At 42.2% G+C, this 13,990-nt stretch overlaps 2 protein-coding genes across 2 annotated transcripts; one reads left to right on the top strand and one right to left on the bottom strand.

Moving 5' to 3' along the window:
* Positions 1 to 1,224: 1,224 nt before the first annotated feature.
* On the bottom strand, positions 1,225 to 2,760 carry LOC113705958 (uncharacterized). The gene is made up of 2 exons (XM_027227858.2): positions 2,322 to 2,760; positions 1,225 to 2,159 (listed from the first exon to the last, which is right to left on the bottom strand). Exons 1-2 carry the CDS (start codon positions 2,758 to 2,760, stop codon positions 1,225 to 1,227), a joined length of 1,374 nt encoding a protein of 457 aa, XP_027083659.2.
* A 4,538-nt stretch (positions 2,761 to 7,298) lies between these two features.
* Positions 7,299 to 8,808, top strand: LOC113705959 (MATH domain and coiled-coil domain-containing protein At3g58210-like). The gene is made up of 4 exons (XM_027227860.2): positions 7,299 to 7,332; positions 7,510 to 7,789; positions 8,384 to 8,541; positions 8,651 to 8,808. The coding sequence occupies exons 1-4, from the start codon at positions 7,299 to 7,301 to the stop codon at positions 8,806 to 8,808; spliced, it is 630 nt and encodes a 209-aa protein (XP_027083661.2).
* Positions 8,809 to 13,990: the final 5,182 nt, after the last annotated feature.

The following is a 13,990-nucleotide window of genomic DNA, read 5'->3' as shown; positions in this document are numbered from 1 at the left end:
TCCTGCCCAAGACTTCGGGTTTGGTGAGTATCTGCGGTAGGGGCTGGTCGGTCATGACGACGATGCTGTGGGCCTGGAAATAAGGTCGGAGTTTTCGGGCAGCGTGCATCAAAACCAGGACCAATTTTTCAGCCGGCGTGTACCGCGTCTCCGGCCCTTGTAGAGCACGGTTGACATAATATATCGGCCTCTGAAACCCCCTGTCCTCCCGCACCAAGACCGCGCTAACGGCTTCGTTGCAAGCAGACAGGTATAGGAACAGGGTTTCCCCCTGCTCCGGGGCGGTCAGAGTGGGTAACTCTGCTAAGTATGCCTTGAGGTCGGCGAAGGCTTTCTGGCACTCCTCCGTCCATTGGAAGTCTTTAGGCGCTTTTAGCATGCGAAAGAAGGGCAGCCCCCGGACCGCGGAGCGCGAGAGGAATCTGTTCAGGGCGGCCATCCTTCCTGTGAGCCGCTGGACCTCCTTCACGCTCCTTGGGGGGGCCATGTCCGTGATAGCTTGGAGCTTATCCGGGTTGGCCCGGATCCCGTCCGAGACACCAGAAATCCCAGGAACCTTCCCGACCTGACACCGAAGGTACATTTCTTCGGATTCAGCCGCATCCGGCTCTCCCGCAGGATGCCCAAGATTTCCCTCAGGTCGGGGACGAGCTGCTGATCAGTCCGGCTCTTGACGATCATGTCATCCACGTAGACCTCCATGCTTCTGCCGATCTGATTTTGGAACAGTTTGTTGACCAAGCGCTGGTAGGTAGCTCCCGCGTTCTTCAAGCCAAACGGTATAGTCCGGTAGCAGTAGGTTCCTTCCTCTGTGATGAAGGAGGTCTTTTCCCGGTCCTCCTCAGCCATCTCTATCTGGTGGTACCCCTTAAAGGCATCCAGAAAGCACAAAACATCAAATCCCACAGTAGAATCTACTAACCTGTCGATTCTCGATAGAGGAAAGCAGTCCTTTGGGCAAGTTTTGTTGAAATCCGTGAAGTCCACGTACATCCTCCAGGTCTGGTCCTCCTTCTTAACCAATACCGGGTTGGCCAACCAGGTCGGGTAGTAGACCTCCAGGATGATCTTAGACTCCAGCAGTTTCCCGACCTCTTTCTTGATCACCTCATTCCTTTCTGGGGCGAAACTCCTTCTCCTTTGCTTTACCGGCTTGATGCGAGGATCCACGTTGAGGTGGTGGACGGCCAGGTCGGTTGGAATCCCCGGCATGTCCTCAACCGTTCAGGCGAAGACCTGTGAGTATTCCCTTAACAGGGCTTTCAAACCCTCCTTCTGCTCAAGGGATAGCAGCGAGCCGATGCGGATCACCTGGTCGGGCCGGTCCTCCTTCAAGGGGAACTCCTCTATCTCGTCCTGAGTGCCCAACTGCCGAGCTTCCTCCCCTGAAATGTAGGGCTCCAGGCAGGTCGTCTGGGCGACCACCATCTCCCGTCCTTGAAGCATGGCCAGGTAGCAAGCTCGGTCCACCTCCGGATCACCGCGCACCTCGGCTATTCCTCCCGGAATGGGGAATTTGACGCTTAGGTGGAGCGTTGAGGGGATAGCTCGGAGAGCGTTCAAGACAGGCCGACCCAGGAACACGTTGTACGGGGAATGTTGCTTGACCACGACGAAATTGACAGGGATGGTCCGGCATTTGGGGGCCTGCCCTATCGTGACCATCAGGGTGATCATTCCCTCCGAATTGATAGGGGGTCCGGTGAAGCCCATCAGTGGTGTCCGAACTGGGGTCAGCTGTCCGTCCTCCAACCCGAGCTCCTTGAACACCCGATAGAACATAATGTCAACCGCGCTCCCTTGGTCGACATACACCTTTTTCACCCGATAGTTGTTGGTGACAATGTCTATCACGATGGCTTTATGGTTTCCGGACGCTAGGGGAACCGCATCCCTTGGTCCGAAAGTGATCTCCTCGTCCATGCGCAGCCGCTTCAGGGAGTCATCCTCCTCGGGGGGAGGTTGCCTGTTCTTCCGAACTGTGTGACTGTCCCCCCCGGTGGGGCCCCCGACGATGGTGTTTATCACTCCAGCCAGGTTCTGGGTATCCTGTTTGGGGGAGGGGCCCTGACGCTCGTCACACCTCTCAGGACGGTCGCGACCCCGGCTTTCGCCCCGATCTGTGCGGTAGGTGTGCCCGGGCTTCTGGCCGGGGCAACCTTGCCGCACGAATCGCCCCAGGAACCCTCACTAGATCAGATCTTCGATCTCCTTCCGCAGGGCCCAGCACCCCTCCGTGTCGTGTCCGACATCGCGGTGGAAGGTGCAGTACCGGTCCTGGTTCCGTTTGTTCCGAGGCGTCCCCACCTTGGGCGGCCGACCTCCCAGGCCTTCCGCCTCCATGACAGATAGGATCTGGGCCCTAGGCCGAGTCAAAGGGGTGTAGCCTTTCTCCGGGAGTGGCAGCGGAGCAGGGACTTTCTCCCTCGAGAGCCGGTCAAAGACGTTTTTCTTGGTCGGAACATCCTTGCCCTCTAGGGGGTTTGTCCGTCCCTTCCGATTTTCGAGCTCCCGATCTGACTCTTTTTTCAGACGGCCTGCCTCCTCCGCATTAATGGCCGCGTGCGCCCTGGTCAGAAGTTCCTCCAGATTTTTAGGTGGCTTCTCGGCCAGCTTGTAGAAGAGCTCCTTTACCCTGAGCCCATTCACGAAGGCGGCCATGACCACCTTTTCGTCTTTGTCCCTGACTTGTAGACTCTCCGCGTTGAAGCGGGTCATGAAATTCCTCATGGACTCGTCAGGCCTCTGCCTGATAGCCATTAGGTGGGTCGCATTTTTCGAGTAAGTTTTCAAGGAAACGAATTGGGCTACGAACTGTCTGGCCAGTTCAGGGAAATTCCGGATAGACCCTGGGGCCAGGCCTTGGAACCAGAGCCGAGCCTTCCCCTTTAAGAACATGGGGAAGGTCTTGCAGCGGATCTCATCCGCGGCTGTTTGGTCTGCATGTGCGTCAGGAAGATCGAGAGGTGGTCTTCCGGGTCGGTTGAAGTATCATACATCTCAATGTTCGGGATCTTGAACCTCCAGGGTAGGGGATAATCCTCTATCTCCTGGGGGAAGGGCGAGGTGGAGTAGTTGTCCTGGTACAACTGCGGCCGCAAGATCTGCTCGAACTCGTCTTGGACAGGTTTCCACGGGGGGAGGTCGCGCGGCCGGCTCTTGACAGACCGAGCAGGGGAACGCTCGGGCCCATTCCGCGTGGGTTTCCTTGGGGAGGGGTCTCTTGGACGGCTCCCCGCGGACCGGTCGCGGGAGTACCTCTCCCTGTCCCCGACCACCGAGGCTCGGGGCCGAGGGGGAGTCCGTGGCCGTTTCCTTCTGAGGGGCTGATCGCGTGACTCATCCTCCGAGGGGTCGGGGAGTGGTTCTTTCTCCTTCCCCTTTGCCTTGGAGGTCTGTGCGCCACTGGCTTCGCCCCCCTCCTTCGCCTGCCGGATGATGTCTTCCAGCATAGGGAGGTTCTCCGTCACGAACTGGAAAATCTGCTGCCTCCGTTTTCCCGACAGGGCTGAGCCCCCAGCGCCCGGGTCTGCCCCAGTCTCCATCCGTCGGGATCCCTCACCGCCTCTAGGGCCGGTGCTCTCTATCGTTCGCTTGGATCTCGTTCTCGCCATCAACACAATCTTGATTACCTTGCGTTCCCACAGACGGCGCCAACTGAAGAAGCGCTAAGCTTCCCTGGACCGAGCTGACCTGACGAGCTCGGCGCGCTGATGGAAGAGCTGGTTCCAAGCCTGCAAAACAAACAAGAATGAACTAGCAAAGGGGGCCCGAGGGTTGTCCCCGAGGGCACTCCGACGGTCAAGTTAGTTTTCCGGTGAGTCCAGTTCACGGGAGCAAACAGTCGAGAGTTGTTCGCCAATAGTGAGCGTACCTTTTTTCCTTAGTGTGAGTTACCTTTCATACCTGCTAAGGGAGTCCGACCTTCGTATGTTTCGGGACTTGCCCGGTATAGCCCTTATCCCGCGATAAGGGGGATTCCCTCCGACTTCTGCGGAATGGTCCCCTGCCCCTTCAGGAGCCCTAGCAGCAGCGCGGCCCGGGACGGCTGCCAGGGGCCTGGGGCCGAGGCCCAGCTCGGCCATACCTAGACTGCCACGTGTCTAGACCCAGGACGGGGCCTCTGCAATCCTGTTGGTAGATTAGGGGGATTGACTAATCTCATATATGTGAAACGTCAGGGAAACATGGGGGAAAAGCAATCTGACTAGAATAGAGAGATAAAACCACTTCAACTCGTGTAGTCTCTTTCCCTGTCCCCAAATTCCTTGTCCATTAACACCTCTTTTCCATCATCAATCTTGGTAATCATTCTTTCTTCACACCTTTTGCCGCTTTTCCTACAAATTTAACCATCCAAATGAGTAAAAGAGGGACAAAAGCATGATCGTTGATCAACATTTTTAAACATCAACTTTAACACTAATCTCATATATAACACTAACTTTTGATCACAAAATGGTTGAAAATTCCTTAAGATACCCAGAAAATATGGTGCATTTAATACACTTATCAACTCCCCCCTACTTGTACCATTGTTTGCCCTCAAGCAATACAAATAAATACCACAAACAAAGATTCAAGATATAGAAATATACACATTTGATCATTCAAATTGACTCTTTTAAACACAAGGAATACCTTTACAAACTTTTCCAATTTTTCACAAGCACTCATATATCAAGTTAAGCAAAAGTTACCTGTACAGCAAACATAACACATTTGACTCGTCTATTCACCTTCACTCAACTACAGAAGTGAGTAACCCGCATAATAATGTGTGATGCAATCTCCCTAAAATTATTCTTCAAATTCCTAGTCTTCCATTGTTGCTTTCTTACACTGTCCTCCATACTTGCATAAATTCCTATCAGCCACCAGTGCTCATTAGTATCCTTGTCTACCACCCTTGCTTCAATGTACCAATCAGTACCTTGTACATCCAGCAATATCACTTCCTCCTTCCAAAACAATGCTAAACCCCCTGCTCTACCCTTAGAGCTCACTATAAAACTATTCTCAAACTTAACCCTTTTTTGTACCTGTTTCATAAATTTTTCCTGGTTTTTTTGTCTCACTCAAGAAAACTATGCTAGGAGAGTGGAGGTGAAGTACCTCCTTCAGTTGGGGAATTGTCGAGAGGCCTCCTGCACCTCGACAATTCCACGCTGCCACCTTCATTGGGTAAGTGGAGGCATTGCGGGGCTAGCCTCCAATTCCCCTCCATGCTGAGCAGCAGTTATGTCCTCTTTTAACAGCTTGTGTTTTGGACCTTTTACTATGTCCTCTTCCATGATGTCCATATCCTGTCTAGCTTCCTGGATTTTCCTTTTCTCTCCAAGAATCCTCAGATTTCCTCTATCAGTTATTTCTCTTAATAGTACCATTTTAGTTCGCAAGCTCCTCCACCATTTTTCTTTTCACCTTGTTTGCCTCCACTGACTAGAGACTGACACAATTCATTCCTAGCATCACGCTCAGGGACCATCATGCTTCTCTTTTCAAATGTGTCTATCGACTCTCTTTCAGTTATTTCTTCTATAACTATGCCATCTACTTGATGACCTTCATTCCTGATCATACTTTTTCTCAGATCCACAGTTACCTTGCTAATTTCTATATTTTCCTTTTCTTCAATCCCACTTCCCTCTGTGTTTTTTCCCCATTCGTTTCCCCTTTCTCCACTCTTTTTTCCAGCTCTTTACTTTCTCTCAGAATCTCTCTCCACTTTTCCTCAATTACTGCTTTCTTCTGATCGCTATCCTTTCCCTCCTTGTCGCCCCTTCTACTGCTCATTTCAACCATAACCCCAGGCCCTTTTTCAGCAGTTGTCCCAACGCTTGTTCCAAACACTTTGCTTACCGATGATATCACCATATCTCTCTGATTTGCTTCTGTGCCAGTCGTTTTCCAAGCTCTCAAAGGGGATACCATTATGTTCCCCGCTCTCATCCAGGCCCTATACTGACCTTCCCTACTAGACTACCCTTCACTCCTTTCTCCAGTGGATGACTTGTCCCCATGACCTATTATCCCACAATTGTAACAAAAATCCGAGCATCGCTCGTATTTAAATTCCACCCAAGTATTCACTCCCTCCAACTTCACTAGAGTTCCTCTCAGAAGAGGTTGTAGAACATCAATCTCAGCCATTATCTTCATATGCCTCCCTTCTTTCCCCCATTGGTGGAACGATTACCTCCCTTGTAGATCTAAATAGTTTCCCTAACTTGAACCCCACTGTTCTACATATCCGGTGGACTGGAAGATTCCAGATTTGTACCCATAAGTGCACAAATCTAAAGTGGTTGAGATTTCTTTCACACCTAACTTCCCATTCTTTAATCACTAGAATCTGATTATCCATTATCCACGGCCCTCCCATCAGAATTTTTCCACGGTCATCCTCCTTTTCTAGCTGGAATTGAAAAGGTTTGGTCCTAACTCAGTTACAACCATATTTCTCGAATACCCCCAAACATGACTGGTAAAGTTTTTTACCCCAGTGAAATTTGCCACTTTTTCTCCTATCAACCTTCCAACTAAGCTTCTGCTACAATCCTGGACCCCCTCTCTTATATCATTAGAGCAGAGGTCCACACCCTCCAGCTCCGACTTAGAGAGCTCAAACTTGCTAAAAGCTCGAGTTAATTCTTCCTCCATCCTCCAGAATCCCAGCTACATTGGTTCTACCTTTGCACTATTTCCCTTCTTAGAAGCTCCAATCGATTAAACCTGCAAGACAGAGTAGAAGAACACTATGTAAGGAAAAGTTCAGAAAACCTAACAAACTGTGCTACCAAACCTTAGAAACCCTCTAGCTAGCACACACAGTCTCAGCTATACACACAAACACCCTCTGTGGGTATCAGCCTTCCACAGTTCTCAGGATCATGGCTTCTTTCACATTTGAGAACAGAGGATTTAGCTCGAAGATTGAATTACTGTTTCTATTTTTGGGTGTTTCAATTGTAGGGAAGTTGAAAGGTCACTATTGTTGGGTTTGAAAGTTCAAATGTTCTTTCTATTTTGGGTTGCCACTAACATTCAAATTTTGGAATCTCCTATTCGCAGGAGAGGGGCTCTCAAAATAGAGAGAGAGGCTTTCAAATTAGAGAGAAGTTTATGACTCGGATATTTTTTTAAATTGTGCATTTTTCAGTAATTTCTAATTTTAGTAATTTTTTCAAAATTTTTAGAAATTTTCATATGTTATAATGTGCGTATCACCCGATATTCAACCGATATGCCGCGACGGATGTGGAACAACCGAGACCGCGACGCGACCGTGACCCGCGATGGCGAACCATGCTATAAATTGCTTGGAGACAAGTATGTCATTTTCAGAGGTTTTCTTCTTCTAGGTTTCTGGACTATTTCCTACTTCCACATATATGTGTGTGTGTGTGTATATATATATATATATATATGCTTGAACACATTTTTTCTTAGACAATTAGAATTGTGCTTACTGCTTACATTACTAATCGTTTTGTTTTGTTCATTTAGATGCCCGTGGAAAATTGAGCCGATTTCATGAACTGAAGAAAGAATGGGGCTTTGCCCGATTTCTTTCACGCAGTGATTTCGAAGACACTACTCAAGGATACCTTTTCAATGCTAAATCTGTGTTTGGAGTTGAGATTTTGGTTAATAAATATGCCAAAGGAGAGCGCACAGTTTTGCCACAGAAACTTAGTGATACCACTTACACTTGGCGTGTAAGTAATTATTCTACTTTATGCAGTAAAATCTCTTCTGATGTTTTCATCATAGGAGATTGCAAATGGTATGGATTCGACTAAAAAAACATCAATTACAAATATCATGTTATGGATGAAAACTGGTTTCTGACAACATACAACACGGCATTTCTATTCGCAATAGTTAGTGATGAATTCCATATTGAAAGTGTATGAAGAATGGAAGAGGTTATGAATTCGTTTTAATATTTCTTTTCAAATAAACGGTTTCCTTTTATGCGTTGTATCTAATGATACAACTCATACAACCGTTAAGTGTACATTCATATTTAAAAAGTGCATATTTATGAAGAAATATGTTTCTAAAAGACATGACATTTCTTTTGGGATATCTAAATGTTATAAATAAGAGTGATCAGATATCCGAAAACTCACTTTTACTTTGGTTTTACTATTTTTCTACTTCGTTCAAAACAATATTCTCTAAACTGTTTTGTGAGAATTTCTGCATACTATTGTGTGGAAATTCTAGTTGACTTTGTTATTCATATAGGGAATTGCCACAAACCCGGTAGTAAAATAGTGGGGGCAAATTTCTTTAAGGAAAGTGAATCTTCACGCCAAAACCATTTTCTGTAGTTGTAGTTATTGCTATTTCCTAACAGTATCATATGATCTAGGAAGTTAAAACTTTATCTAGAGGGTTATGGTGACCGGGAAGGCAAAAGTGTTTCCCTCTATCTGGAATTCCATGACCGGGAAGCTGCAGCTAGAATATATGCCGAATACATGATATGCTTAAAATCCGAAAAGAATGGAAAGGACTGTAAAAGAACAGGTGAATATAGCTCGTGTACATAATGTTATCTAGAGATTTAGTTGCTTAGGACACATACATGCATGTTGTTTGATTATTCCAAGGACTATTTTACTTTTGTTTTGGGCAGCCAATCATATGTTATCTGCTTCAAGCATAAACTGGGCTTGGCCTTTCTTTATGTCTCTAAATGATATTGAAGATGCTTCCAAAGGCTTCCTTGTAGAAGACACTTTGATTATCCAAGTTGAAATCACCCGAATTGCTTTTGTTGAAAGCTTTTCCTAATATTTTGATGATTTGTAAGCCTCATTTTATAGTTTTTTGGCTGCAAAGAAAAGGGAAGTAACATATTACTTCGTTAGCTCTAGAAATCCATTCTTTTTTCTTGTTGTAAAAAATCGGAGTTTTTGCCATGTGCTTGAATTAGCCTAACATGACCAGACTTTATCTTGCATTCTAGATCTTGGATCTTTTGCACTGGAAACTTGTTTTAGGTAGTTCCGACATTTTGCAGAAAAATATTGTTTTTGATGATTTGTTATCTTAACCGTGCTAATCATAATAATCAAATTATACTAAAAAATAATCATAATTATTTTTTAAAAAATAAAAAACAACATCAGTCGCACTCATCAAGCATCCCAAAGCTTTTTTATTGTTGGACTTTTGAATTAAAGTGTTTGAAGTTTATGATTTGCTTTCCCAACATCATTATTGGTAATTAGTGTATATAGAATGTCCTTTTAAAATTTATGGTTGTGCTGTCGTTTTCTTTTTAGTGGAATAATTTCCATAGGGTCACTCTATCAAGCAAGTTTTTGGCTAAATTTGTTTGCTACAAGTTTTTTAATAACTTGAACTACAGTAACTTTAAAAAACTTCTCAAAGTTTTTAAACTATACACTTCGAAATATTCAAAAATTTACACACTTCAAAAATTTTTTATATAACTTCTACAGTAAACTATAGTAAAGTTTTAGACAAACAACCAAAAAACTCGCTTGCCAAACAGGGCCTTAGTCTTTCGTGGTGTGAAGAGGCCTCAATATGGGATTTATATGTCGATACTATATAGGGCAAATTACACTTTACCTTAGTGTGGTTTAGTGCTTTTTGATATAACCCCCTATGATTTTAAAAGTTATATGTAACTTCCACATAATTTGGATTAAAGTGTCAAAGTGATGAAATTTGCATTTCATAACGGAGTCAACTAAAATATCAAAAATACTCCTATGTAAAGATGAAATAAACTATTTATTAACCACAAGATGGTTATGTATATATTTTGAAAACCATAAGGGGGTTATATGATAAAATATAAAATCATACATGGCTAGAGTGTCATGCATATTATATTTATATATTTTAGTCACTTCAACAATTTTAATTTTTAGACAAGGATAATTTCGACATTTTCATAGGTTCTGTTACAAATGATCATTTCCATCACTTTGACACTTTAATCCAAAATATGAGGGGGTTATATATAATTTTTAAAACTATAATGGGTTATATGAAAAATTGCTAAATCACAGGTGGTAAAGTGTATTTTATCCATACTATATATCTATGGTAGTTTAAGTTTGATAAGTATCTTAACTAATTGCTAAACCACCAATTAGCTTCTTAACTGAATGTACAGTTTTTTAAAAGCCCAGGAAACTAGTAAGCAAATGAGCATAACACCTATGATAATTCAGCCGGCTACACTGTGAAACCATAATGTCTTGACTAAGTGAGAATCTAGTTTGATCATTTAAGAACGTCGTAATTTAGATGCATATTTGGTGATTTAAGATTTTTAAAATTCTCCTAATATTTATATGCATGATATTCTCTATTACGGACCAGATTAAATGAGGTATTTTCGGTTTTACACCCAAAAAATTATAAATAATATATAAATATATTCATATATATATATATATATATATTCGTACATACATATACACATACGTACAACTTAATTTTTAAGAGTAAAAAGCAAAAATTCCCTGTGGTAAATTTAATATATAGAAAAGGCCCCGTAGTTTCAAAATGTACAATACGATACCTTATATTTTGAACTAAATTATAAAGGTAATGGAATCCGTTAAAATTAACGGGGACGGACGAAATGACAAAATGCCCTGATATAACTAAGCAAAAGGCAACTCAACAAAATTATTTGTTTCATTTTCTAGAAAGAGAGAATTGGGAGCTAACAGGTAAATCAGGTATATTTATTAAAAATTAGATATAAAAAATTTGTTTTTAGATTCCAATAAGTCATTTCTGTTAATTTTAATGGATTCCGTCACCTTTACAATTTAATTCAAAACATGAAATGTCATTTTGTATGTTTTGAAATTACGGAGATTTTTTTGCATATTAAGTTTATCACAAGAGACTTTTTTATGCAGAGACTTCGATCATGTATATGTTTCTGAGCGTTTGTCCACCATGCTTTGGTACTTTGGTTTAATCCTTTCTCCTACTAAAGCATCATCTCGCATAAGATATCAGTTGCATATTTAATTTGAAATGTTTTCCTGCCAGCATCGAACCACCTTCAGAAGTAAATAGTTGCTTTCACGTAAATGTAACCAGCTAAAATGGTGCTAGTATATTCCTGATGTATATGATATCTTACTGGTAGTCCGTAGATTTCTTACACTTGACACGAAAACGAATTCATTGTCTACAAGTTTTTGGGTTTAAAATTCCGTTACCTCCACCAGCTGATGACCTTGTGAAACATGTGATTAGGTGCAAACAACAAGAGTCAAGGGTGCAAATTTCTTGAGTTAGAGCAATCATAGTTGTCAATTCAGTCCTAACTTGAGTAAATTCAGTCCAACAAAAATAATAAATTTAGGGATAATTTCATAAAATTCTTATCTTTTTCTTAGTGCCTCTGAACTTTAAAAAATTATCATTGACTTCCCTACGTGTAGCATTTTATAACAATGTCAATCCCTATCCTCGGGGAAGAGAATATAATTTTATTAAAAAATTGACAATTTCTTATGTTCTCTTAATTGTCACAGCAAAGTTTATTAGTCTTTTAAATTTATAAAACTGATAAAGAATCACCCAAAATGACCTTTTCCACATTGAAACTCACTTCAAATAAGCTTTGAAGCATTTGTCTTTTTCTAACTTTCAGGCAATCAATTTGAAAAAGGGGGAGATTGTTTTGTCATCATCAAAAAGGGGGAGATTGTTGATCTTGATCCCTATCTTTTGATGTTTACAAAACAAATGGATGATACTAATGTTTTTTCAAGATATATTTTCAGTTATGAAGTTATTTGATTCCATGATCAAGTACAATTGAAAGATGACAAAGTTTGCTGAATCTGTCGGACGCTCAAGATGTCAGGATCGGACGTCCGATAATTATTGCACAACTTCGGACGCATGCTTCAGACGTCCGATAGGATCCTTCGAAGTCGACGAAACTATCGGACCTATCGGACGCTGAATATGTCTCTACCGGACGTCCGATAGATACAAGATAATTTCTCAAATCTGTTTGTTTGCTGTCGGACGCATAAAGAGCTTGCACCGGACGTCCGAAAGAATTGAAGAAAATTTCTGAAACTCACTGCCTGCTGTCGGACGCATAAAATAGGACTATCGGACGTCCGACACTACCAACGGCTAGTTGACTGTTCAGCTACTTTCTATCCGTTGGAAGCTTTAATGAGGCTCTTTCTTGGTCCTATATAAATAGTAGTTGGTCAGATACTTCGAAAAACTTTGGCACACTGAAGATACAAAAGATCTAGAGAGATTTTAGTGAGAAAATACTCCAAAAAGAATATTTGTAGTCTTAGTGGTGTGAGGTTCATTGTAAGCTTTTCATTTGTGAGTGAATCTTTCATGAGTGTAGCTCTGTGAGGGTTGTCCTGAGGGATAGTAAAACGTCCTGGCTTGACCGAGTGCTGCTTGGGGCAAGGAGGAGGTAAACCTTCCTTTGTACACAAGAGTGATTGTAATTCATCAACTTGAAGTAGCTTGTTTCAATTAATCTACAAGCTCAAGAGGAGTTGGGTAGTTAATTGGTTTGCAATCCTTTCCTTTTTATTTACTTATTGTTTCGTTTATGATCTTTGAATTGGTTGTTTTGGGCCTTACAATTGGTATCAGAGCTTGGTCTCCTAGAGATTAAGCTCAATCGGCTTTGGAGTAAAGATGACAACCAATAATGCTATGTTTTTTGAAGGACATTCTGTTATTAGACCACCTGTGTTTAATGGGTCAAATTATATGAGTTGGAAAGAAAGAATGATTATCTTTTTGCAATCTATTGATATCGAATTGTGGTTTATTATTAGTGAAGGTCCATATGATGCCTCTCTTATAGATGAAAATACTCATGCATCTAGACCGAAAACAAGAAGTGAACTGACTGCTGTGGATAGAGCTCATCTCACCTTAAATGCAAAAGCCATGAATGTGTTATATTGTGCATTAGATTCAAATGAATCTATTAGAGTCAAGGGTTGCAAGTCAGCTAAAGAAATTTGGGACAAATTGAAAGAAATTCATGAAGGTAGTGAGAATGTTAGAGAACAAAAGAAGTCCATTCTAGTTACAAAGTATGAATCTTTCAAGATGGAATCTCATGAAAATGTTGATCAAATGTATTGTAGATTTAATGATCTCATTAAAGATTTAGAGGTGCTGGAAAAAGAATATTCTCTTGGTGAGAAAAATAGAAAAATCCTGAATGCCTTGTCCAATGATTGGGAAAATAAAGTGACTGCTATTGAGGAGGCTAGAGATTTGAATACTATGCCTATTGAATCTCTTATTAATTCTCTTACCTCTTATGAGCTGAAACTTAAGACTAAGGTGCAAGAGGAAGAGGATGCAAAAGTGCGAAAGAATATTGCTCTAAAAGCCTCACAAGATGAAAATGATTTTGCCTCCCTAGATGAAGAAGATGTGGAAGGTGATGACAATGATATCGCTCTCATCACAAAAAGTTTCAAACGAATACTCAACAAGAGGAGATTCAGAAATGGTGGACCTAGCAATTCATTCCCAAATCAGTTCAACAACTCGAGAAACAAAGGGAAGCTAGAGTTCAACAAAAAGCAAACTGATCAGTGCTTTGAATGCGGCCAACCTGGACACTATGCAAGTGACTGTCCAGTGATGAAGAAGAAAGAAGGAAGAAAACCAAGAATAAACAAATTTCAATTCACATGGAATGAATGCAATTCCGATGGTGAAATTGAAGAGGAAGATCAATCTGCTCAATTGGCTTTCATGGCCATTGGAGATGATGAGGTAACATCTTCTAACTCTCAATTTGAAAGTGATGATGAAGATGATGATGATCTTGAATCTTTCATTATAAAATTGCATGATAGTTTGAAAGAATCTTATGTTAGAAACAAGGAGTTAAAACAGAAAATTAGTTTTTTGCTTCAAGATAATGCAAATTTTTTTCAACAAAACAAAAAGTTGA

This window comes from Coffea arabica, chromosome 8c (assembly GCF_036785885.1).
Source record: "Coffea arabica cultivar ET-39 chromosome 8c, Coffea Arabica ET-39 HiFi, whole genome shotgun sequence".
Lineage (NCBI taxonomy): Eukaryota > Viridiplantae > Streptophyta > Magnoliopsida > Gentianales > Rubiaceae > Coffea > Coffea arabica.
The sequence above is the reverse complement of the archived record's forward strand: the minus strand, read 5'-3'. Positions and strand labels throughout refer to the sequence as shown.

Excerpts from the sequence above, each read along its gene's own strand:
- LOC113705959 (XM_027227860.2), top strand. The coding sequence starts at position 7,299 with ATGGCGAACCATGCTATAAATTGCTTGGAGACAA. Across the intron at positions 7,790-8,383 it reads ATCATAGGAGATTGCAAATG|GAAGTTAAAACTTTATCTAG; the intron begins GTATGGATTCGA and ends CATATGATCTAG. Across the intron at positions 8,542-8,650 it reads AAAGGACTGTAAAAGAACAG|CCAATCATATGTTATCTGCT; the intron begins GTGAATATAGCT and ends TGTTTTGGGCAG.
- LOC113705958 (XM_027227858.2), bottom strand. The coding sequence starts at position 2,760 with ATGGCTATCAGGCAGAGGCCTGACGAGTCCATGAGGAATTTCATGACC. Across the intron at positions 2,160-2,321 it reads GGAGGCGGAAGGCCTGGGAG|GTTGCCCCGGCCAGAAGCCC; the intron begins GTCGGCCGCCCA and ends TCGTGCGGCAAG.